Source organism: Carassius auratus, chromosome 39 (genome assembly GCF_003368295.1).
Source record: "Carassius auratus strain Wakin chromosome 39, ASM336829v1, whole genome shotgun sequence".
NCBI classification, from domain to species: Eukaryota; Metazoa; Chordata; class Actinopteri; order Cypriniformes; family Cyprinidae; genus Carassius; species Carassius auratus.
The window spans coordinates 4827388-4851888 of record NC_039281.1 but is presented as its reverse complement, the minus strand read 5'-3'; the positions used below and the strand labels follow the sequence as shown (position 1 = coordinate 4851888).

The following is a 24501-nucleotide window of genomic DNA, read 5'->3' as shown; positions in this document are numbered from 1 at the left end:
AAGTATTTATAAGTACATTTAGGTGAATTTACGTATCGTTTTCAGGTATTCTATTTACTTATTTGAGGTGCATGTGTGGGAACCTGTTTTTATAAAATCTATGGTGCGAACTGTTCAAATGTCCAGTAAGGCTGAGAAAACAGTTTCGTCTCGGCCAAACACACTAACTAGCGGAAGTGTTTGTGAGCAGGTCAGAGTATTTCGCGGGCAGGCGGGGATTATCTTTTATTGTCTATGGGGATTATGCATGCAAATATATTATCTTGTGACGTTAATTAGTAAGAGTATATATATATATATATATATATATATATATATATATATATATATATATATATATATATATATCCGCTAGTTAGTACTCATTACTAATCACATATTCACGCATTTGATAAATTCTGAATTAATTATGATTGTTTCTTGCGATAAATCCTGCCTCTGCATGCGCGCATTCGCGAATCAGTCTGAATGAACTATATATATATATATATATATATATATATATATATATATATATATATATATATATATATATATATTATATATTGTTCATTCAGATAATCATATATATATATATAAAGAATCAGAATCATATATATATATATTTGTTCTTTAATTATTCAATATTTTTTTATTCATTTTGCTATTATGGAATACTAATCATCATTCATCATTAGACCTTATTTGTTTGTCCAGTTTCCAGAAAGACGATTATGGAACAGCAGTGCCACCATCAGTCCAAGTGCTTATTACACAGAAGGCTTTCAAGTCCGACTGGTGGAAGAAATGTTGTGCTGAGATACTGTTGAGACGCTAGTCGTCTGAAGGCTGCGTGGGATGCACTGCTTGGGACTATACTCTGTCAGGAATTAGTTATCCGAACGATTACTTCGGATATAGCAGAATATTTATAGTCATATTTTCGCCTGACGTCCAATGCAATGAACAAATTTATTATTATTTTGTTGAGTTGTGCATGATTTATCAGGCTCTGGGTGATTTGACTGAGGGTAAGATATCTTTATATTCTCATGCTTTGCGGAAACTATAATCTTTAATGGATTGAACAGCGCAAGGTTATTTTTATAGAGTACAGAATTGAAACTTTATTGACGGTTCAGCTGTGAATGTATTTACATGTGCACTGCAGTTACAGACTATACGATGCATACAGTTAAATATACTTATTTCAGTCTTGTTAACTATTTGATGTATAATTTTCATAATGTCTAAACAACAGTTGTAATAATAACCTAGTGACCCAGTAAATGACTGAGTGTGAGTTCACCATCTGTAACATGAGCCCTAATTTGAACTACAAAATGAAGAACTTTACCCCTGTCATCTCTGGGTCGATTGTCCCGCTCTGGAAGCCAAACAAACAAGCAAGCAAGAAATAAGTATCTTGCCATGCATATGCTATGCAAGTTGATTATTCAAAACAAATGACTTGCATATTTATATAATTAAAAGAGCAGTGAGGTCTGGCTTTCTGCACAGTTCCAAATAGTTTGTGAAAATGAGAACTACATTCCACACACAAACAGGACAGCTAACATAATGTTAATGTAAAGCAGTGTAATGACAAATGTTGACTCACAGTCTTGGTATGTTACAACTCTAGACAGAAGACAGCTGCAGTCAGTCTCTAGGAGTAGGAATTCAACATTTATATATTTAAATTAATGTATTTAAAATCTGGCTATCTGTTGATGACGATTCCTTGCCTAAAAACCAACTCTGGGTTAAGCTCCAGCATCCCCCAACCCAACATAAGACAAAAGGTTTGTAAATTGGATGGATATTTAAAATGAGTTCCCTCTAAGCCTGGCAACATCTTTGCATACCGTTAGCTTAGATTGCAATTTTCTTTTGCTCAGACATGTCTTAATTTATTTTTTTACTTAAATAGCGATAAATACTTGTCTTTATAAAATTATTTTCAAAGATCTTAATCCAGTAAACATAGACTTGGAAACCCTGACTTGGCTGAATCTTCAGTTTTCTATGTGCTGAGAGCAGCACCCTTTGGCAAATGTGATTTTGGCATTGGTTAAAACAATTCTGTACTAGATTTCGGCTGGAGTTAATAAATACTGAACAGTACTGAACTTGATTGTGTTTTTAAAGCTCCCTTTAACAATCTTCTCAGTATATATTTCCTAAAGGTATCCTTATTTTTTAGGTTATGGTTATAAACTAAAGAGTTCTTCCAAGAGTATTAAAGAGGTTTGTGTACGTGTAACCGGAAAACCGTGTGAGAGAAAAAAATGATTGTGGTTGTGCTGATTGGGGATCTTTTTCTCTATTGCTGAGGCCACAGGATACTAATGATGCAGCTGATTTTGTTGCTATGATGTGCCGGCCAATATTTTGACTCAGTCTTTTGGAAGATGACTTTTAGAAGACTTTTTTGAGATCAAAGCTTCAGGTTTTCTGTTTGCTCTTTTAGGCTCAGCGTCTTCTGATCATGACACCAACGAAGTTGGGCATGAGGACGAGATTTATTACACCCCTCAGTTGGACTACAAATGTAAAAAAAAACACAAACAAATTTTACAATATGACTAATTTTGAAATGCTAGTTACTTAATTTTTCCCCCCAATTTTTGTTGCCATCAGATCCGCAGTGGTGCCATGTACTTAAGCTGTCCAATGGACAAGTGTCCTGTTCTTCTCCTCAAGGCGGTCACCACCGGGGGTCACTTGGAACACGCTGCTCGCTTTCCTGTGATCGAGGATATAAACGGCTGGGCCGATCATCTGTTCAGTGCATGCCTAACCGCCGCTGGTCTGGATCTGCTGTCTGTCGAAGTAAGTATAATTAAAAGGCGTCATAATAATTGTGTCAGAGAAACTAGCTATTAGCTATTAACTATTTAGCAGCTGCTACAGAGAACTTGACAATCTATACTTACTTGAACCATGTGTTTATATTATGTCTGAATCTCAGGGATACGTTGCCATGTTCTGCCTCTGATTGACCAAGGTATGTACAGTTGCACCCGTGGTTTTGTGGTAGACTCCAGGTGTGACTACAACTGCTATGAAGGCTACCAGATTGAGGGAGATCGCTACCGGATGTGCCAAGAAGAGGGAACATGGAGTGGCACAGAACCGACGTGTGCAGGTACATTTGGAAAAGTAGTCATTCATTGATAGTTTGCAGATGCTGTTATATCATCATTTAGGCCAGAGAGAAGATGTTGTGACAATGACGAAAAATTACATTGTTTCAGATCATGACCCCCCCAAACTGAAATGTCCTTTGTCCAGAGTGAAAGTAGCAGAACCAGGAAAAGTAACAGCCATGGTTTCATGGGAGCGTCCTATTGCTACAGACACCGCTGACAGAGCACTACAGTATGTGCATCAGATTTTATGAAAGCCATTCAACTTCTTCCGTGTCAAAGAGGCAACTTCTAAACTGCATATTTGTCATCCTTTATCAGGGTCTTGCGAAATGGACCGGAGTCTGGATCCGACTTTCCTGAAGGAATACATGTAATTCGATATACAGTCTCTGACCAGGCTCACAACACAGCCACATGCAAATTTACTGTGCATGTTGAAGGTAAAGCTAGTATAAAATTTTGCTTCATCATTTACTCACTTTTATGTTCTTTCAGACTTTTATGACTTGTGTGGAACACAAATATTGGAGCCCGCTGACTTTAATCACATTAGCCGAAAGCACCAAGACATTTTTCTAAATATAATCTTTTGCATGCCACAGAAAAATAAAGCCATGAGTAAATGATTACAGAATTTTCATTTTCGGGTGAACTATCCCTTTAACTATAACTGGTATTATTAAAATATGACTTAAGGTTTTAACTCCCTTCTCTACGTCCACTTTCTTTGTACTATACAATGGTATGTATGTCTCAAACTGAAATGTTTTTTTCCTCTCAGTGAGGCGATGTCCAAAGCTAAAGCCACCTATGCATGGCTATCTGATGTGCTCATCTGATGGTAATAATTATGGGGCTGTATGTGAATACCATTGTGATCCTGGCTTCGAAAGGACAGGTTTTGCAACTCGCGTTTGTCAGCTCAACCGCAACTGGTCCGATGAAGCAGCTCAGTGTATATGTGAGTACTTAAGGTTATGTGTATTTTTAATTGAAAATATTTTTCTCTTATTGTTGTCTGAAACATTTGCTTTATCTTTTAGTCATGGACATAAAAACAGACGTCAGGTCTGCTGGTGCTCTGCTTGACCAGTTTTATGAAAAGAGAAGGCTTCTTGTTGTGTCTACTCCAGATATCACTGACCAGAAGTACAGGCTTCAGAATATTATGCTACAGGTAATATAGATACTTCCTTGATTAAAGCACAAATAATAAGAAGGGAGAGTTAAAATCCCATTATGAAGCATAACTATATGACTGTTGGAATGTTCTGACACAGAAAGCTGAGTGTGGTCTGGATCTGCGACATGTGACAGTGATCGAGATTTTAGGAACTCCACCTCATGCAATAGGCCGCATCAAAAGACAACAACTAGAGCCTGAAGTCATAGAGGGACTTAGGTAACTTACTGAGTATCTACAGTAGTGTTTACATGATCAATACTGTATATTTAACTGTTGTGTTTAAGGACTAACATGGAAGTCACTGCAATATTACAATTCTTAGTCAACATGAAATTAACCATATCTACTTTTTTAATGTTCCCAATTGATAAAATCAATTCCAAGCTTTCTCATATCAAATATCATGGAATGAAAACGGGATTTAATGCTGACTTTTTTTTGTTCATAAGAACCATGTGAAATTCTTGGACAAAACACTTTCATAAGGTTTGTCAACAACAGGGACTCTATACTGTAGTAAAATGTTTTGCTGACTCTCTCCATTATGCATGTGTGTTTCCAGTCTATAAGTGGTAAATTATTGTTTGCATGTGTTTTTTGTTTGTATGTAACAGACAGGCACTGCATATGTCTACATCGTATTTCACCATGGTGCTGCTGGATGAGTATGGTGTGGACCGGGAGCGCTTTGTTAACCCCACCACCTCTGATGAGCTCTACTCGTACTTAGAGGAGTATCTCCTCACAGAGGAGGAGCTAGAGAGACTGGCGATGAACAGGGACTTCTGTGACTGACCTCGGTGTGATCAACTCCTGATCTGATGTTGTGGGTGGGAGTTTTTTTATTTATTTATTTATTTTATAGTGACAAGGACCTAAAGAGCCTGTTTCCAAGACAAACAATCATTTAAAATGACATATTGCAGGAATTATTCATGGAGAATCACAGTTGGAAATGTGATTTAGTCTGGAACGGCTTTTAATCTGCGGAAGTGGAAAACTGACAGCTGTGGTTATATACATATTCTTAAGAAAAAATATTTTAACAGTGTACAGCACACAATGTGGATTCTTAAAAAAAAGATTTATTAAATGCTGGTACTTTCGTGTAGCTCATAAAAAGAAGGTGTTCACAATGAGGTCAATCAGCATTATAACATTAAAATACATTGTGTTAAAAATCTACATTTTCATTTACATTAAGTGCACATTTAAAACCAAAGTGTTCTTCAAACTAAAACATTTAATGTCTCCAAGCGTTAATTTTCAAGAACTGCATTCAAATGATGTATTTGAAAACATCCCTTTAGCTGCAATATTTATAGGAAATAAATATGATTAACATATACACACTGCACATTTTCACATCATTATTTGTGAACTGCCTTAAAATGTTAAAAAAAAATATAAAAGATGCATTAACCTAAAAAGACTTAAAAATATTACTATGATGCATTAATGTTCTCATATTCCACAGCTGTAACGGCAACAGATGTTATGGAATGTGGAATCCCTTTTCCTTATTATGGCTTGGGGGCTATTGGGCAGCATCCTTACTTGCCCTTTCCCATGGACGAGCGCAGTGGAAGAGTGCCTTCTGCCCAAGAGTCGGGATACTGCATCATCTTCTTCCACAGCAAGATCTCCTCGCCGGTGGAGTCTGCCACCCATTCTTCCTTTCCTTCCTTAATAGTCACTGTGCAAACATCAGTTTAAAATGACTTAAATATTCTATATATATTCTAAATTGTTCTATTGATCTTTATATTAATCAAAGAATGCTGAAAAAAATGTATCATGGTTTCCACAAAACAAAACAAAATATTAAGCAGCACTATTGTTTTCAACATTGATAAGAAATGCTTCTTGAGCATCAGATTAGCATGTGTGAATCATTTCTGAAGGATCATTGAATATTGGATGGCTTTGAATAATTCAGCTTTGTCATCAGAGAAATAAATTGCATTTTAAAATTACAAAATTACATTGTATAATCATTTTTTAATATTTTTTTTTTTTTACTGTATTCATTTAACTGCAGCTTTGGTGACCATAGGAGACATTAAAAAGATCTTATCATTCCTAGTTTTAATAAAATTAATAATATCAATAAAGCTTGCCGCGTCTTCTGAATTTGGTGTCTGCAGTTAGTGAATCCAGTAATTAAATTAATGTTAAAGGCTTCTGAATTGATATGAACTCAAAGGAGTATGTAGCAGCAGATGCTCTTACCTCCTCCCAAGCTGAGGCGAACTCCTCCCAGGAAGTCATTGCTGGACAGGGTCTCTCTGTCCCAGACAGTGACCTCCAGACATACATCCTTCAGCTGCTCCATTCTCAGGTTGTTGTACACAAATGTGTGGTTATAATTTGGGTTCTTTGTCTTCTTCACTAGCGGAGTCTTCTTCTTTGAGGAAGACTTGCTCTTTGATGGCAGCAGATACCTGAAGGACAGAGTTCAAAGTAGAAATAAACAAACCAGGGCCTTTTAAAACAAAACAGATGTAATGAAACAGATGTTTGCAAACCCTTTCACAAAGGAATCGCATGTGCCTCCAGTTTTAATGGCCATCAAATTTTTGGCCTCCTTGATCAACACGTGCAGCTCAGCACCATCCGTGGGTATGGTCTTTTTTCCTTCAGTAAAGAACAGAGGCATCATTTACTATGTACTATGTATCATTTGTTAGTTAAAAGACATGTAATAGGTATGTAAACTGTTTTCCCTCACCTTTTCCATTAGAGTTCTCTGCATGTGTCTTATTTGCTGTGACATACTTCAGTGAAACCACCAGCTCTCCTTTGTACTGATCGAATGGAGATGCTGGCTGGGCAGCTGCCTATGAAGAGAAATGGAAAAAATGTAATGGTACTTCTTAACAAAACACCAACTTGAGTACAGTGGCATATTCATGTTTTGATGCCACATAAATATACCTTTCCTCTAAGAGCCATGCACTCTAGATGTGCAGAGTCAATGTCATGGCTATCCAGTGGTACCTCCACCTCACCTAGAAAGGCATTGCGGCCAAAACGGTCGTAGTGCCAAACTGAGAGTTGCAGTGTTCGAGTCATCAGCTGGGTACGGCTGATGGAATACTAAAACAAACAAGCACAAGACAGGTTGTCAATATGAAATTTATTTAAGTTATAGGTTACCATGTAGGAGCTTTGGTCAGTGTGCTTAGTCTGTTTGTATGAACTACGCATGTTGTTTGCTCTAGATTAAAATGGAAAAACATATGAATGAACTAATATTTATCTAACTGTGACTCAGTGATATAAGTGTACTTATCTTATCTGTCAATACTAAGCCCATTCGAAACCTGAAGTTAGTGTGCAGTGTTTTAACTACCTGACATTAAAGCAAAGCACTATATAATAGTGTTGCTATTTTTACTCAATGGGATCAGTGTCTATATAGTATAGTATAGATAGTATTTGTTGTTCCAAACCATGAAAAATTAAGTTATTTTGGGGAGTTTGATTTTGCTTAGAAAATTTACTGAAAATGCTACTATTTTTAAATACGACCTTAAATGAATTGAAACTATACCTTCAGTGTTTCCTTAAAACTGGGGTTAATGTTACGTTTGATTGAGGTTTTCTTCTTGCTCTTGTCTGGGAGGAGGTAAGCCTTGACATATCTGTGGAAAGGAATCAACCAATCAGGAGAGTTTAGCAGTGATGTTCTCTCTGTAACGGGGAAACCCAGTAGTATGATTCACGGGTGAAAAATTACTCTTCTTGGAAGACAGTAAAGAATTGAGACCCTCTCAAGAAACCACATGTAAATCACTTCGCATATGCTGTGTGGAGGCCCACTTACGGGTTGCACTTCTTTTTTGCTGCATCAGCATAAGCTAGTCCTTTACACTCATGGACCACAACAGACAGGCTCTGGCTCGGCTCATCATAGCTGAGAGAGAAGAGAATATCTCCACTCACTTCCACACGGTCGTAGTCTCCTGCTTCACTGTACACACTCATTGTACTACCAAGAGTGGCCTGTGGAATTAATCATCATAATATGATGTATTATTAATATTATTGTATTATTATTATTAATATATGTGGTATTATTAATCATGTATTTACAATTCAACCATTTTAATACCACTTCATTTTAATAGTATTTTATTTGATAATATTAAGGTGGGTTACCCTTGAGTAGCCTCCCAGACTTCCCGAGCTACCACCGAATTTCTGCCTGTGTATATTCACCAAGTTATCAATATCTTCTTCCTCCTCCTCCTCCTCCTCCTTATGAAACAAGCCAGACATTCAGATTAATACATTGCAAGCTTGTTTGGAGTAGTCTGAATTTGTTTTAAATTAACTCACAGCATTAAGGCCAGGAACGGACTGGCTTCGGTCTCCCATAGAGGGTGCAGCATTTTCTGTCCCATCTTTACGCAAGTCAAGTGTGGAGGCTGGTTTAATATCTAGGACAAAACAGTGTTTGCATCTTTAAAACCCAGAGTAAATAATAATGATAATACTAATAAATATATGTACACTAGCATTCAAAAGTTTGGGGCCGGTAAGATTATGTATTGTTTTTGAAAACAATGATCTTTGATCAAAAATATAGTCAAAACTAAACATTTATTCCTATGACACAGTTGTGCTGCTTAATATTTTTTGGAAAACCGTGAGACATTCTCAGGATTATTTGAAAAATAGGACAGAATTAGTTTGAAACAGAAATTTTTGTAATATTATAAATGACTGAACTGTCACTTTTAAACTTGCTGATCCCAGACTTCTGAATACTCCTAATATAATGTCACCTGATAGTTTGTGCACTCTTCTAACACTTTTCTTGAAAAGCCTATCCGCATCACGCAGCGAGTCAGAACACGCATTCATGTGATGAATTAATGAGGCCTTAAATTGGAGAGATGATGGTGGAAAAAGCAAGATAATAGGTGACACATGAACAGAAATAGGACAGAGAAAATATATAGCTAAACAGGGTGCACTATGAATAAACACTTACGGTCTCATTGGTAGATTGGCTTTCATTGTTAGTGGGGACCATCAAGATGGACACTGCAGAGCCTGCTGGACTAGTCTTGGCTGTCGGTTTCTCTTTTCTAGGTGCAAATTAGAGGCTTGCATCACAGTACTACATCATTAGCCATGGATTTCTGCATCTCATACACAGATTTTACCTTTGCATTAGGGGGGTACTTTGGGATGATTCGGTCCCGGCAAGGCTGCTGCCCAGACTGGCTTTTTCTATTGATTCTGTGTCACTACGCTGTTGCACTTGCACATCAAGTCCCTCATAAGTCTCAATGGGTGAGCTGAAAGAATGAGACTGGATGAAGTATAGAGTGCTGGACAAAGATGTCAGCCTAATAAATCACATTTAACACCTGGAAGCTGGAGAAATAGTACACTCAAAAATATACATTACTTGTATTACTCATCCAAACATCATCATTACAAACCTACCGTATTTTCCGGACTATAAGTCACACTTTTTTTCATAGTTTGGCTGATCCTGCGACTTAGTCAGGTGCGACTTATTTATCAAAATTAATTTGACATGAACCGAGAGAAATAGAAATGAACCAATAGAAAACATAACCGTCTACAGCCACGAGAGGGCGCTCTATGCTGCTCAGTGCTCCTGTAGTCTACCCCTGAAAACAGAGCGCCCTCTCGCGGCTGTAGACGGTAATGTTTTCTCTTGGTTCTTGGTTCTAAATAAATGCGACTTCTAGTCCAGTGCGACTTTTATATATTTTTATTTCCTCATCATGACGTATTTTTGGACTGATGCGACTTATACTCAGATGCGACTTATAGTCCGAAAAATATGGTACATGCATTTTTTTCCCCCTGTGAAACACAACAATGATAAGATCTCAAACAAACAGGTTGGAAATTATCATCAGATGTATTTGCTTTTGCATGTCAAAAATGATCTACGTGAATTATTTCTAAATTATATATATATATGTATGTGTAGTGTATAAAAAAATGAATGGAATGTGAATTCTCTAAAATCTCTTTATAACAAAGAACTGGGTCTGCGTGATTTTTAATAGAACAAAATTATATAACGGAATTATGAAATTGTGAATATTTAAATGATAAAGAACATTACATTAATTTCTCAGTAGAATCATGAGTCTAAATAAGTGCTGATGATGACACACCTCTTATTTGCTAGTGCAATGTCTTTCAATCTTGGTTTGGGCACAGGAACAGTTTGGCTGGAATTCAACTCAGCTCTGTTTAACAGCATTTCCCCAGCTGTCTCATGCTTTTTACCTAGAACAGAGAGATGCCATTTATAAAAAGGGGAAGTAAGTGATGTATAATGATTAATCTTAAAACAATGCCAGCCATTTAACTCTAAAGTAAACAGGAGAATTATTCCTATGCCCTCTTCTCTTGGTGAAAGCACGCACACAAAGAAAATATTTTTTCCACCCTTTATAAAAACAAAAAGTTCAAGTTCACACTGCTCTATCAGACTCTCTGACATCTGCTTCCTGTACTCACTCAGAGGCCTTTTCCTGAGGGAAACTCGAACTAAGTCATGTCCAGGGGCTGCAGAATAGCGATTAACCCTCCCGTCATTGAACCAGTCTCCAGTGCACATCTTCAGATCTCTGATAGAAAAGAAAAGTGGAGTTTCTGTTAAACATTAAACTTTTCCATTAAGCAAGGGCCTCATTTTCCCGTCTATTGTGCCTCTTAATAATAGGGTTTTTAAATGGACTGAGGCCAAAGAGAGGGGAGCTGGGAGGCATGGGGTACACACTCACATCTCTTTGGCACACACGGCACACATCCAAGATCCGTTGGGTCGAACAGATTGACATTTTCTGCAAATCTGATGTTTGCATACTCTGCACTGGCTACTGCGGGTCAGAAGGCCCATAGGCTCTTGGCAGCGGCCACAGCTGCGCTCGCTGTATTTCCCACTGCCACGCTTTGCACCCTTTCTTTTGATTTCCAGCAACTCGGCTTTCAGCTTCCTAAGAGTACAAAAAATTGCATTTCTTTATTCCCCAACATTTTTTGCCTGATAAACATCCTTTCTAGGGTACGAAAAATAATCTAAAGGCCTGTTCACACAAAGGATAATAACTATAATGATAACTTTAAAGTTAGAATCATTCTAATTTTATGAGAATAAGCCAAGTCAAGTCATGTTTTAATACATTATGTTTTAATACATTTTAATATACTTTAAAATGTAATTTATTCCCATGAAGCTTCATTTTCAGCATCATTACTCCAGTCTTCGGTGTCACATGATCCTTCAGAAATCATCCTGATATGCGATTTGATGCTCAAGAAACATTTCTTCTTATTATTAATATTGTAAATGGTTTCTACTTAATATTTATATTTTATTGTAGAAACCATGATTCATGTTTTCAGGGTTCTTACTGACCCCAAACCTTTGAATGGTCGCGTATTAAAAAATAACTAAAAAACACCAACAGATTTTATTTTTTAATTGTGACTCTCACTTCACGCGCAGCTCCTCCAAGCGCCTCAGCTCCTCATCTCGTCGAAGGACTTCTAGTATGAATTCTTGCTCTGACTCAGTCAGCAACGATACGTTGATCTCCATGTTCTGCACCATCCTCAAGAGTCAAGCCCTGCTTTTGAGGAATAAAAAACAAACAAATGGCACTGAATCCATTAAGTCAACAAGATATAATAAATGTATGCAAATGACTGAAACCTGTACAGCCACATACTACGGCTTACGAAGTAACATAAATGTTACCCACCGATAATAACAGAAGCTTTCCCAACCAGGAAGAGGTCAATTGCTTTTCAGAGATGACACTAACATAATGACAGTGTTACACAAATAAAGGATGTCTTGGTGTTTGTAAAAAGGGTAGAGACCGGGAGACAGGGTTGAACTGACAAACAAAGGGAGTGACCTTTCACAGTTCCTCCATGCAGTGTCTGTCAGTGTCAGTATGTCAGAGGCTCCTCATCACCTCCCTGAAGGAGCCGAGTACTTAAACAAGCACGAGGACGCCCTGTGACATGCAGCCCCACATGCAAATTAGCTGGTTACCAATGGCTCGCAATGCCAATGTCGCAGCAGGGAAGTAAAGATATTCACATCCCAGCATCTACCACATAAATCAAGTATAAGCATATTAGCAGTAATAAATCACTTAATAAAAATCAAGCCAAGCAAATGCATGTATTTTATAAAAACATATAAAGGAGATGGCTTCTCATCGGGTTCTTCCTGAAAGGACAAAAATAATATTTTGACCAGACAGCATGAGAACCTTGTTTTGATATGTCGCTTGTAAAATTATGGACAGCATATCAATAAAAAGTATGTTGAGCCTGGGAAAGGAGTCAGAGCACTGGAATTCCACCAGGAAAGAGGAAAAGAGGAAAACAACATGCAGTCAGTCTATGACAAGTGTTATCGCCCTTTATGGACACACAGCCATGGGTGGAGGTCTTCAGCAAACTTTCTTTTTTTTTTTTTATGAGGCATTTATGCTGATTATTACTTGGTAGCACCCAAGAGCCTTGTAAAATCCCTTTGAGATCAAATGGTGGCAAAAGTGTAAGAAAAACTGAAAAAATAAAATAAAAATAATCTATAACCTTTAAGTTAATTAAGACTGGTTTGGTCTATACCCAAAACAAATGGACCTTCTGTGATAAACTTGTTCCTCGTTCTTTGAATGTTTGAGGAAAATATAAAGGATTAAAGCAAGAACCACAATGAATGCACTTTCTTCCAGCTAACGTTACACTGATATAGATCTGAGGGATCTGTCCTGCTCCAACACATGGACAACAAACAACATTCAACTCACTAAACTAAATATCCGACATTACACATGAAACGTTCAATATTGAACAGAAAGGTAACAGTTAACGTATAGGAAAATAAAATACAAATGTTTGAACACTTAAAAGAAAAGACTACATCGACGCATAATGACAACAACTGAGAAACGCACGACTCGTGTCTCACAGGGAAGCGTTATTGTAAACTAGAATATAAACCGTGTTAGAACAGTTTCTAGTATGCCTAACATGTCTAACAAAATCTCCTCATATGTGCTTTAAATGTTTACTTACCAACAGCGCAGGATTTTCCCAGTCTTCCCTTCGTTCCCTTCTCCCTGCGAGCTCACCGACTTCCAGCTTTGCCAAATAAACCGCCGTCCCGGAACAAACGGAAACTTTTCAGTCTCCGCAGGTCGCCGCGTCAAACACCGAGCAACAGGTGCGCGTCCACAATGCGCGCAGACGTCACCGCTTCCTCCATGGAGGTCATATAGACAAAAATCACGTTGCTTTTTGGTCCGGTCGGTGTTTTAAGATTTGAATCGATGTGAAGCTTGGAGAATAGCGTAAAAATGTGTCAATAACAAAATAAAAGACGTTTCATTTAAAATAATGCGTAGAATTTATTTTTTGAAACATGTACTGGCAAGCGCTGTGATGACAAAGAAACTTTTGTATATGCAAAGCTGTTTTGGTTTTTGATTAACAAAAAGGAGAATAATTCATCCGTGGCCCAGAGGGTACGGACATACACTAAGCTAACTTCCAAACGTTTGTGATCAGTAAGATATATATATATATATATATATATATATATATATATATATATATATAGATAGATAGATAATTTAACAAGGATGCATTTAACTGATCAAAAGTGAAAGTAATAACATTTGTTACAAAAGATTTCTGTGCTATATAAATGCTGTTCTTTTGAATTTTTTTAAATGAAAGGATCATACAAATAAATTATTTAAATTTTAAATAAATAAAAATGTGCATACAACTTCTAAGAAATGTTTCTTGAGCACCAGATCAGCACATTAGGATTTCTGTGGATCATGTGACTGGATGGCTACTGAAGATTCAGCCATTACTGTTTTTAACTGTATTTTGATCAAACCAGTTCAGCCTTGGTAAGCATAAAATACTATTTTCAAAAACATGGAATGGTAGTGTATATCATAAAATAAATATTGATGGTTGCTTTAAAATAATTTCTGGTGCTCTTCATTTAGAGATAAAGTGAAATAATTTTTGCTGCTTTTCAAACATGACAACCACAAATAAGTGTTCATCGGGGTTTGTTAAGTGAACACGAACAGTAACCAACACCACAGCAAGATTATATATATATATATATGGAAATGTTCACACTTCACATAATGAGAAAATTATCATAAACCAATGAGCTGATTATAATCCACAACTTTTTTTTCCCCTTTTTTTTCTGTGAAGTGAACTAAAGATAACTTTAATCAGCACTACTGTATCTTGACCTGTCTGTTGTCTCCTTGATGGACAGTGCAGCGGTGTGACGCACCATTGATCTGCAGATTTCTCTGTAGAGCTTTTGCTACTTCTGGGTTCACATGCGTAGACATAAGCAGCCTTCGCATGCACAAGATATGGAAGAGTGAAGTAGCCAATGCCTGGACAGTGAATGAAAACACACACCACTGCTTTTACCTGTGTATAAATCAACCACAGTCTCTCCACTGCAGTCAAAGGAGGCTGTTCTGAGCTTCTCTGTGATATTCCCAGAAGAGAACATGCACTTGGTGACATCAAACTCAGCCAGAAATTTCAGCCGGACAGATTAATTAATGTTAATATTTGTTAATATATAAAGTTATAACATGGCAGCTAATGAATTACCTATAATGTGGTTGGATGTGTATTACATAGCTGCTGTCTCCTAAAAGCACTATCACTGGTGTGTGATAACCATCTTGGGAGATTTTTTTAAATTTGTGCTATACATTCCCCCCCAACCCTGCCCCCACCAAGGCAACTGCAGTCCAGAATTGAGATCCTAAAACAAATTAAAGGTTAGAACATGCTTGAAAATGTATAATCCTAACAAAAGATATACAATCTAATTATTTTATATACAAAATTTGACCTAGAAAGGCTCTCAGATTCATTAATACCCACCAAAATCTTTCCATCCTGCATGAGAGAAGCAACCTTCACTAAACAGGACAAGATCTCCATGGCATTGCTAGGAATGTCTCTCTCCAGATCCTCACTCCATGTTTCTCCTTTAGAAACCAACGAGGACTGTGTAGTCTCTGTAAGCCTCTTATGAAAAGATTTAACTTTCTCCTTCTTTGATAATGGGGGGTCCTAAAACAAGCACATATACTGGCGTTCAGATGCTCAGTAAATTGAGTGCAAATAATTATTTTTAAATATATGAAGTATCTAAAACAAACTAATATGGGGGTCCATCTAAACTCTTTTTGAACCTGAGTAATATCGTTCCTATTCGTTCTCGAGCTCCTAGTAGGAATATTATCAGTGTTGCACTCATAGGCTGTTTTCAGTCTATGCTGTGAACTGAACACATAAGAAATATAACAGATGGTATTATACAATTCTGTGTGTATCTGTACATTTATAAATATATATATACATACATACATACATATATACATACATATACATATATATATACATACACATATACACACACACACACACACACACACACATATATATATATATACACGTTGCAGATACTAATTATAATAACAGCAATGTAAGAATACTGTCTTTTTCGAGTCATCATCCGACGACACCAGCGAAACGGTAGATGGCAAAATACTTTGGATTTTACAGCGAAAAACATCCGCCTGGTGGCGAAGAAATACAGCACGACCAATCACAGTAGACCGCGGCTGTCCCACGTGACATGTTATAAACTTCTGAAAGCAAGCAAGGTAAGATATCTGCAGATGGTACAGATAATTATATATCCGTGTGCGTATCATTTTACAAATGTAGAGGTTTAGTTCTGAAAGCGTTAATCTGAAAAGATTTTTCTGAGACCTTTCGCGTTATATTATGAGTATTGTTACAATGTATCGTAGGAGACACGTCTTTAATTCAACTTCAGTTGTCACATGTTACGACGTTGCATAATTGAATTACAAATTAAATTAGTCTGTAAGTATTAACAATTAAACTGAGTAAAATGTGTCTCCAATGTTTCAAGTACAGAGAATAGTACACGTGTTTATTTAATAACTGTTGAGTAAGTATTTCATATCTGTGTTTATGCATATGCTTTATTTATTAAGATTAACTTTCCCCCCATAGGCATTGTTAGTTGCCAGTATTATTATAATTTTTTTGTCATAGCTATGCAAATAATTGATTTAAAAAACAGAACTATACTGTATTTAACATCAGAATGATCTTAACAATTTATTTAAATTTTTTTTTGGTTATGATTTAAAATTAAATTATTATAATATTACTTAAAGAATGAAGGGAATGAAGGTCTGACAGTAATCAGTGTTTAGTAGGCTACTACTGTGAGGTTAACCCCTTCCCTGGTTTAAATGTTTGAAAATGATAAATAGCTGAAAAGTCGTTAGAAATGTAGAAAAGTAATCAAATGTAACCAGTTACATTACTTTAATAAAGTAACTGAAATGGTTACACTACTTATTATGTTTAAATAGGGTAACTTGCATTCTGTAACCTATTACATTTCAAAAGTAACCTTCCCAACACTGCTTGTCACAATAGTCCTTGTCTCCCTTATATATATGAATCAAATGACAATGCTAGTAATTGTCACCTGTGCTTTACACACTTTGATTTAATAGATGTCAGCGAACGGTTGTGTGACAGCTATCCGGCTTGATTCCCTCAAGCAAGCTGACAAACCACAGATGCACCTGCTGCCTTGTGAAATAGAGCATGACGGACCTGCTGAAGTCTTCAAGTTCTTTAATCCCACTGTGAAGGAACGCAAACACGGTTAGTCAAACACCAGTACACAGCTTGAGAATGAAACAAGTTGAAGCACTCCACCCGATAAGATAACACTGTTCTGCAGAAACGACAGTGTCATTGAGAGGTCGGGGACTGAAGGGTCAGGAAATGCATTGCCCAAATGGATACACAGGCCTAGTGCTAAAAGAGGTCCAGAAGCCTGCATCTGATCAAGAGGTACCTGCACTATTTTTTTCTCTAAATTCACTGACATGTCCTTTTAGAACACTAATTCGTAAAAAATTGTTTGTAGGACAGAGTAGTGAAAGTTTCTTCAGTGTTCCATCATTTCACATACTGGAATCTGGAGACTCCTCCCACATCCGATGATGGAGTTGTGATGGCGATGACATGGCCTCAGCTATCGGAGGCAGTGAGTTTCTTTTGATAACTATTAATCATTTACCATCAGAAAGCCATGATCACACTAGACTTTCAGCATGCAATGTGGTTTCGCATGCTGCAACGATCGTGATTTGATGTCACGATGTACAGTGTCTTTTTAAAAACTTCAATTCAACACATAACAAATTATAATAATCTAAAATGTAAAAACATACAATCTACTCCACTTTCCTGTGGCGCTGCAGTTTTAAATGTATGTTCTTTTAATTCAGATACGAGGTCATTTTGTGGCATATCGCTCTTCCATTGGTCACACGGTATCACGTGATGTGAATCTGTAGACCAGAGTTAAACAAGTTTGAACTTTGGAATGCCGTGAAAAACGAAAAATTTTCACACGGGCTTGCGTTTCCGGTCTGACATTCACATGCGTATGAATGAAAGTCAATGGAGCGAAAAGTGCAGTGTGACCATGGCTTTAGAATCTGCTTTACTATAAGACATTTCTCTCAGTTCACTTAAAATTTCTCTAATATTAATTAAAACAATACCTCTTTCTGCAGATGCATGGACCAGTGGACTGATAATGGACATTGTTTTGTTGTGGAGATCTGCTTCTCAAGTACATAGTTACAGTTAAACAAATGTGAAAATGATTCTTTGTTGGAAGACAGTATAAGTTACTGTGTTGTGGTAGTAAACACCATTTTTACCAAACACATGTTGAAGAATATCACAATGCAACATTAAAAGTCTTAACGTTTTACCTTGTGCATAATTTTAATTTCAACATATTTGGCCATTATTTAACAGTAAAAGATACATTTTCATCTGATTCGCATTAGCTTGATTAGAATTGATTAGAATTCATCGTTTGGGGTTCATGATTTTTTTTTTTTTTTTTTTATTAAAGAAGTCTCTTATGCTCACCAAGGATGCATTTAATTGATCAAAAATACAGTAAAACATTCATGTTGTGAATGTTTTAAATTTTAAATGTTTTATTTTAATATATTTTAAAATATAATTTATTTCTGTGATGGCGACACCATTACTCCAGCCTTCAGTGTCACGTGATCCTTCAGATATTATTGTAATATCAGCAAATCAGTATTGAATTGAAATGTCTTTATAATCTAATGATTTGCTCAAGAAACATTTCTAAATATCAGTATTTTGAAAGATATTAGTTGTGCTCTTTATTTTTATTTAGTGAAACCATGATACATTTTTTCAGAATTATTTGATGAAAGCATTTATTCGAAATAGAAATCTTTTACATTATAAATGTCTTTACTGTCACATTATGTGTCCTTTCTGAATAAAAGTATTAACTGAATTTAAAAGAATCTTACTGGCCACAAACTTTTGCACAGTAGCTTAATTCTATAAATATTTTACATACAATAAATGGACCAATCTTAAAAGCACTCAAAGCTGATTGTAATTCAGTCTCACCATCTTTCACGCTCACAAAAATGCACAGAACACATGCACATCAAAAACCTTCCTTGTAGTCCTTCATCTGCTCTAGTGTATCTTAACGCTCATTACTTGGTATAACAGCTACAATATTCCATAAGAGACATAAACATGACTTTTTAAATTACAAAACACCACCATGAATGGTGATTGCCTATCAAATGTCTGAGTGCTGGAACCACTCTTAAGTCAATTCTTTATATTAAAACAATATACTTTAGCAATGAATATTAAAACTAGATTGTGTAAGATTACAAATCTCAAGTAATGTATAACCAATTCAGTTTACACCAAAACCATTTTTTTTTTTTTCAATTCACGATTGAGGATTGAGCTCTGTCTGGGGAGGTGGTGACGGTGGAAGGTCTGATTCGGCTCTGCTGCGTTTTACTGTTAAACCCTGATTGTGTGCCTTTCTGATGTGCCTGTACAAGTCTCCAGATTGTGTGTAACTGCGGTAACAGTAACTGCACTCATAAGGTCGCTCCCTAGTATGCACAATGGCGTGTCTCCTCAGGGTGTAAGCACAGGAAAAAGTCTTCCCGCAAGTGTTACAAGTAGGCACGTCCTCTATGTAACTCCCAAGCGAGTCATGAAAATCCTCAAGGTACATGGCCTGCTGCTCCGGCTGGGAATTGGTTGGGAAAAGAGATGATGAAAAGCTGGTGGTTTCTGCTGTGGAAGTATTAGGACCTTGCGGTGAGGGAGGGAAAGAAAGGGGTTCTTGATGTGGAAGATGAATTAACGGGTGTGTGGGTATGAACTGAGTATCAGTCAGCTCCTCAACATCATGGTTGCTGTCGTCATAATCATCCACATGATCTATATCTTCACTTCTACATGGGCCGTCATCCGTGACCACAGTCTCGTCTACATCATCAGACTCTTCGTCAGAAATCACAATGGCCTCCACTTTCACTTTAAAGCGATCTTCTTTTTCCTCTCTTGGTGGTTGCGAAAGAGGTTTTTTACGCTTACTTTGCATGTTCCTTGTATTGGGGAAAGAGTACTCATGTGTCCTTCCATTCTGACTCTCGGTGTGTTGTGAAGACCCTGGATTTCCTGCACCTTTATTCTGGATTTGGGGTTTTAGTGTTTGTACCTGAATGAAAGCGCTAGGTTCATGTTCTTGGGCAGCACTAGCATTGTCCAGACTGCTCAGAGCCACGGCAGTGGTTACAACGGGATGTGTTTCTGTCTGAATTAGTTCTGTTGTACTACATGGACTTGAAAGTGCCGACTCGAGGCTGGCAGACCGTGCCGATATTCTTGTCTTGTCAGGTCTAGGTGAAGAACGATATGTGGAAGCACCTGAACAAGAGTTACTAAAGGCTGGTTGCGAGTCCATTCCTGGTTGAGTCGTGTCTGCCATTTCTGATCTCTCTGTGCTGTGCGTGAGGAGATTAGCCATCCCTGCTTGTGTTTCAGACTTGGTATCAATATAAAGTGACATCTGTTGACTCGACTGAAGACAGTGTGCTGCTGCTCCATCTCTTCCTGTTTCTGCACCAGGTCTGTCTTCTCCATTCGAGCCATCAAGTTCTCCAGGCTTAGCGGACTCGTTTGCTCCGACTTCTACTCTTGTACTATCCGCCTCGGCCAATCCTCGTCCCTGAAGTCTTCTCTTACAAACTCGCACCACGTCATTCATATGTAGGAAGCTGGCTGCGGCGAGCACGTCCTCTGGAGGGGGGTGGGCTGATAACCACAGAACCCCTTCGTACATGAAATCAAGGAGGAGTCCAAAGGCTTGTGGGGTCACGATATCTCCATTAATAGTGACTGTGTCTCTCTGTGGCCCTCCGTTGATTGTGCTGGTATTGCCCATTGACTGATCGGAGTAAAACATATGGAAGAAAGGGGAGAAAGAGGCCAACACGGCACGATGGGCTCCGAAATGAGTCGAGCCAACCTGCACGGTGCAGTCACATAGGAAACCTTGCAGACGCTGAGAGCGCAGGCTTGCCAAGAGCTGCTGACTATGTCCTGGAAACTCCATTTCTACTGACCACCTAGTAAAAATAAAGCCATGGTATACAGTTAATAAATATAGTTTATGCAGTGTTTCTATCAATAATTTTTTTTTAAATTCATAATATTATAATCTACGTAGTGTTAAGATGAAATGTTTCTTACAGAAATGTCCAGAGTGTTGACAAAGTCCCCACGTCCACTTTAAGATCAGCTCTTTTGAAGCACTATCATGTTTGTTTTATGGATCCACTGACATTCTCTTGACATCAACATTTGTTCACGAATCAATAGCACAATACATTCATATGTTTGAATCTTGAAGCAATACAAATGGATTCCTCATCTCCTGGTATTCTTCACACAACATTTTTCCAGTATGGGTTATTACGATAGACCGTGTTGAAGGTTATTATACCAAACCTTCACCGGATCGCCGTTATATAAATCAAAAGCAGCGCCACATATCCTTAAAATATCCTTCTAGTCAAGAGGACAGAATTTTAAATATTTTATTTCTAATACTTGATAAAAAAATAAATAAAAAAACATTAGTACGCGATTGTGCAATGTTTTGTTTCAGAACAATACATCACGAACACACACTTCTACGTGCAGTACGGTCAGTTTAAGTGAAGAGTGTGGTCTGCCCCCTACTGACTGGGAGGAGAACGAACGCGTACAAGTGTACACAAAGGATTTTGTTTTGGTTTCGTTTAAAAGAAGTCCTTATTTTACAGAAACTGGTACAATAATTGTATAATATTGTAGAGGTAGTTGTTCAAGAATAATGGATATCTCTTTAATTAATGCGAATTCCTAAATTATTATGATCCTTGTATTTGATGCCATTCCTAGAGGTCTTATTCAGCTTTTGTCTGGCAATATATTTATCCAGTTTATAAATAATTTATACTATTTATAAATAATTATCATTATTTTGCAATCACCTTAATAATCATCATGATTCTGTTTATTTAAGAGAAATGTCATGTTTTTTACATTTTTATTAGTTGTTTTTAACATATCTAAATAGTTTTATTAAAAAATTAATTATTTTATTATTAATATTTAATTATTTTAGTATTGTTAAATGTGTCTCTGAAACTAGCTGAAATAAACTAAATATTTATTTAAATGTTTTATTTCAAGTTTACATGACTTTTATTTCAAATTACATTTTTTAATGTTTTTGGTTTTAACTTTTAATACAATTATATGATTTTTTAAATCTAATTTAATTTTCTATTAAAGCTATTTGAAAAATTAAAAGTTCAAGAGACCGTGTCCCTCCGTGCAGCTGAGAGGAAGTCAGACCTGCACAGTAGTTCATCTCACCTGTGAGACCAAACCAGGAGAACCGACCCCAAACATACCCCGGAGAGATCTGAACCCTCTGAGAAAGACAAGACTGCATTAAAAGAGATACAAAAATCTGAAACCAAGCTTAAAGTGGATTATCGAAGCGTGCACACATGTCATGTCAATCAGCTTTTTATACAAGGAGAAAACTTTCTTCTTGTGAACATGCAGCAGGACTAAAGACTAACCAGATGAAATATGATTTTACTTTCTATGAAGATCACCCAGGAAGGTTTTGTAAAATGAGTGTATCATATTGATATGTATATTAAAAGGTGAAAATAAAATGTTAAAAGCTGAGTAAAATAAGCGCTTTTAACTGTGGTTACGTTCATGATCTAGGTATACTCAACATACACACTGCTTGTTTTTGCTCTGAATGACCACTAGGGGGAAGTAAGATACCGATACACTGTAAGCAATAGTCTAATTTGTTATATTTTGTAAATTATCAAGGGGAAAATGGCAATATATTTAACAAATCTTTGCTAATATTCAAATCACTGTTCTGTTAAAAGGAAAGTCAATCTGTCAACCCCATAAAAACGTCCAGCCTCTTATTTTCATGTCAAACTGAATTTGTTTGTTCGACGTTTACCTCTTTTAGTGTTAAAAAAATTGCAGTTGGGTCTCCACGGATTAAAAAAAAAAAAAAAACAGTATAAATGGGTTAATTGAGCTTCTTGAGGTTGAAAAGGCTTTTTATCTTGACACGTTTGTTTTTGGGGGGTTTTTCCTCATTGCATATATTAGCCATATAGACATGAAGAATATTTATATATAACACTTTCTCTTCACTTTTTAAAAATCTTACAAATCTCCTGCTGTATTAAAATGTTCTATCATGGTTACAGATATTTATGGTTTAAACAGTAAGTAGTTGTATTGATCTTTAAAAAATACCTAATCTAGTAAAGAATGTCAAAAAAAAAAAAAACCTAGTAAAGATTTAGTTGGTTTTCCCAGCATAATAGACCACCAACTAGAAAGCTAGAAATGTACATTAAAATGACCACATTTGATTTATGAGGAAAGGTTCAACATTTTGTTGCATATTTGGCACCGGCTAGGGAAACGTGTCCAGATGGACTACTTTGAAATACATGTTAGGATATAGCATCATGTACGGAATATATAAAAAAATTATACAAAATAGACAGTTTCCTTTTCACATATTAAGCTCAAGTTCTCAAAATGAATTATTAATTTTACGCCAATTAAAAAGTTCACTGGCAAAGGATCCACTGAAAGTGGGACATGTGGCTGTGCTTTCATCCTATTAACTTGTGCAAAGTTAACGTTTGGAGTCAAGTCCAAAGAGGGTTCTTTTTTAGATGAGATCAATTAGAGAAGATAAAAACAAGAAGCCTCACAATGAAAATGGAAATCAAATCTTTATTGTCATTCATAAAATAGAAGTACAATCGAGTCATTGTATGAAATAGGAAACATATTAAACATTATCAGTGGAAGAAAGACTTCATTTTTTTGTTGCTTTCTGTAGAGTTGCATAAACCTATAGTGTTTCCTGTTAAAACTCCCCAACCGCTAAATAGATGAGATCTTACAGAACCCAACAGACCTGATTACAAAAACCTAAATCAACCCTTCAGAAAAAAGAAACATGGAAGAATTTGGTCATTTTGCTTGTAAAAATCTTCAGAATGGAAGAAGTTAGCTTCAGCAGACACTGTGGACAGCAACAGATGATCTTGACAACTGATGGGCCTCTGGACACAGCATCCAACTCTTTGCTACCAGGCTTAACAAACAGACAGTCTCAACTTACTCTCAGCATAAGCAGAACTGCATAAAATTACGAACCCATATCAGGCTCAATTACATATAAAATCCTTTTAGTCACCCAAAATCTTCCTGATAAGTTGGCCATGCAAAAGACATAAAAAAGTGCAAATATGTACTCTACTGGATATATATCTTCTTTAACAGTACCTTTAAAAAATACTGCACTTTGCATATCGTTCATATAGTTTTTGATTAGAAGAAAAACAAAAGAGACTAACAGGCACCATGTGTTTTAAGGACAGATTTAGCATTTTCATAAAGATGCAGATTTTCAATGAAAAAGTACATATTAACTATTTAAGGCCACAAATGTTTGGATTTGGAATTGTCATGCTATCATCCTGATGTCTGAGTACTTAATTTCTCTTCAGAAAATGGTTATTTGAATAAAAA

At 36.6% G+C, this 24501-nt stretch overlaps 4 protein-coding genes and 1 long non-coding RNA gene across 6 annotated transcripts; 3 read left to right on the top strand and 2 right to left on the bottom strand.

The window, feature by feature from the left end:
- Window positions 1–974: 974 nt before the first annotated feature.
- LOC113057792 (uncharacterized) lies at window positions 975–2680 on the top strand. Its single transcript, XR_003277882.1, has 3 exons — window positions 975–1010; window positions 2453–2533; window positions 2623–2680. It is a non-coding gene; the product is annotated as an uncharacterized LOC113057792 (long non-coding RNA).
- A 94-nt stretch (window positions 2681–2774) lies between these two features.
- Window positions 2775–5154, top strand: LOC113058017 (sushi repeat-containing protein SRPX2-like). The gene is made up of 8 exons (XM_026225687.1): window positions 2775–2814; window positions 2954–3130; window positions 3240–3363; window positions 3453–3574; window positions 3916–4095; window positions 4178–4311; window positions 4415–4536; window positions 4935–5154. The coding sequence occupies exons 1-8, from the start codon at window positions 2775–2777 to the stop codon at window positions 5113–5115; spliced, it is 1080 nt and encodes a 359-aa protein (XP_026081472.1). The 3' UTR covers window positions 5116–5154.
- A 371-nt stretch (window positions 5155–5525) lies between these two features.
- On the bottom strand, window positions 5526–13572 carry LOC113057756 (synaptotagmin-like protein 4). 2 transcript variants are annotated; one of them, XM_026225266.1, is made up of 17 exons: window positions 13426–13556; window positions 11823–11954; window positions 11109–11321; window positions 10843–10952; window positions 10494–10608; window positions 9498–9632; window positions 9323–9419; window positions 9114–9210; window positions 8665–8765; window positions 8485–8583; window positions 8150–8328; window positions 7877–7967; window positions 7258–7419; window positions 7052–7160; window positions 6849–6957; window positions 6553–6764; window positions 5526–6016 (listed from the first exon to the last, which is right to left on the bottom strand). In XM_026225266.1, exons 2-17 carry the CDS (start codon window positions 11936–11938, stop codon window positions 5874–5876), a joined length of 2088 nt encoding a protein of 695 aa, XP_026081051.1. In that variant the 5' UTR covers window positions 11939–11954; window positions 13426–13556; the 3' UTR covers window positions 5526–5873. The 2 variants fall into 2 exon arrangements, with proteins under 2 accessions (XP_026081051.1, XP_026081050.1); XM_026225265.1 differs by having other exon boundaries at window positions 5527–6016; window positions 11823–11957; window positions 13426–13572.
- Window positions 13573–16050: 2478 nt separating this feature from the next.
- LOC113057784 (ribonuclease H2 subunit C-like) lies at window positions 16051–18251 on the top strand. Its single transcript, XM_026225306.1, has 5 exons — window positions 16051–16079; window positions 16974–17127; window positions 17207–17319; window positions 17396–17515; window positions 18051–18251. The coding sequence occupies exons 2-5, from the start codon at window positions 16974–16976 to the stop codon at window positions 18069–18071; spliced, it is 408 nt and encodes a 135-aa protein (XP_026081091.1). The 5' UTR covers window positions 16051–16079; the 3' UTR covers window positions 18072–18251.
- Window positions 18252–19253: 1002 nt separating this feature from the next.
- Window positions 19254–20975, bottom strand: LOC113057765 (zinc finger and BTB domain-containing protein 3-like). The gene has a single exon (XM_026225276.1). It carries the CDS (start codon window positions 20966–20968, stop codon window positions 19286–19288), a length of 1683 nt encoding a protein of 560 aa, XP_026081061.1. The 5' UTR covers window positions 20969–20975; the 3' UTR covers window positions 19254–19285.
- Window positions 20976–24501: the final 3526 nt, after the last annotated feature.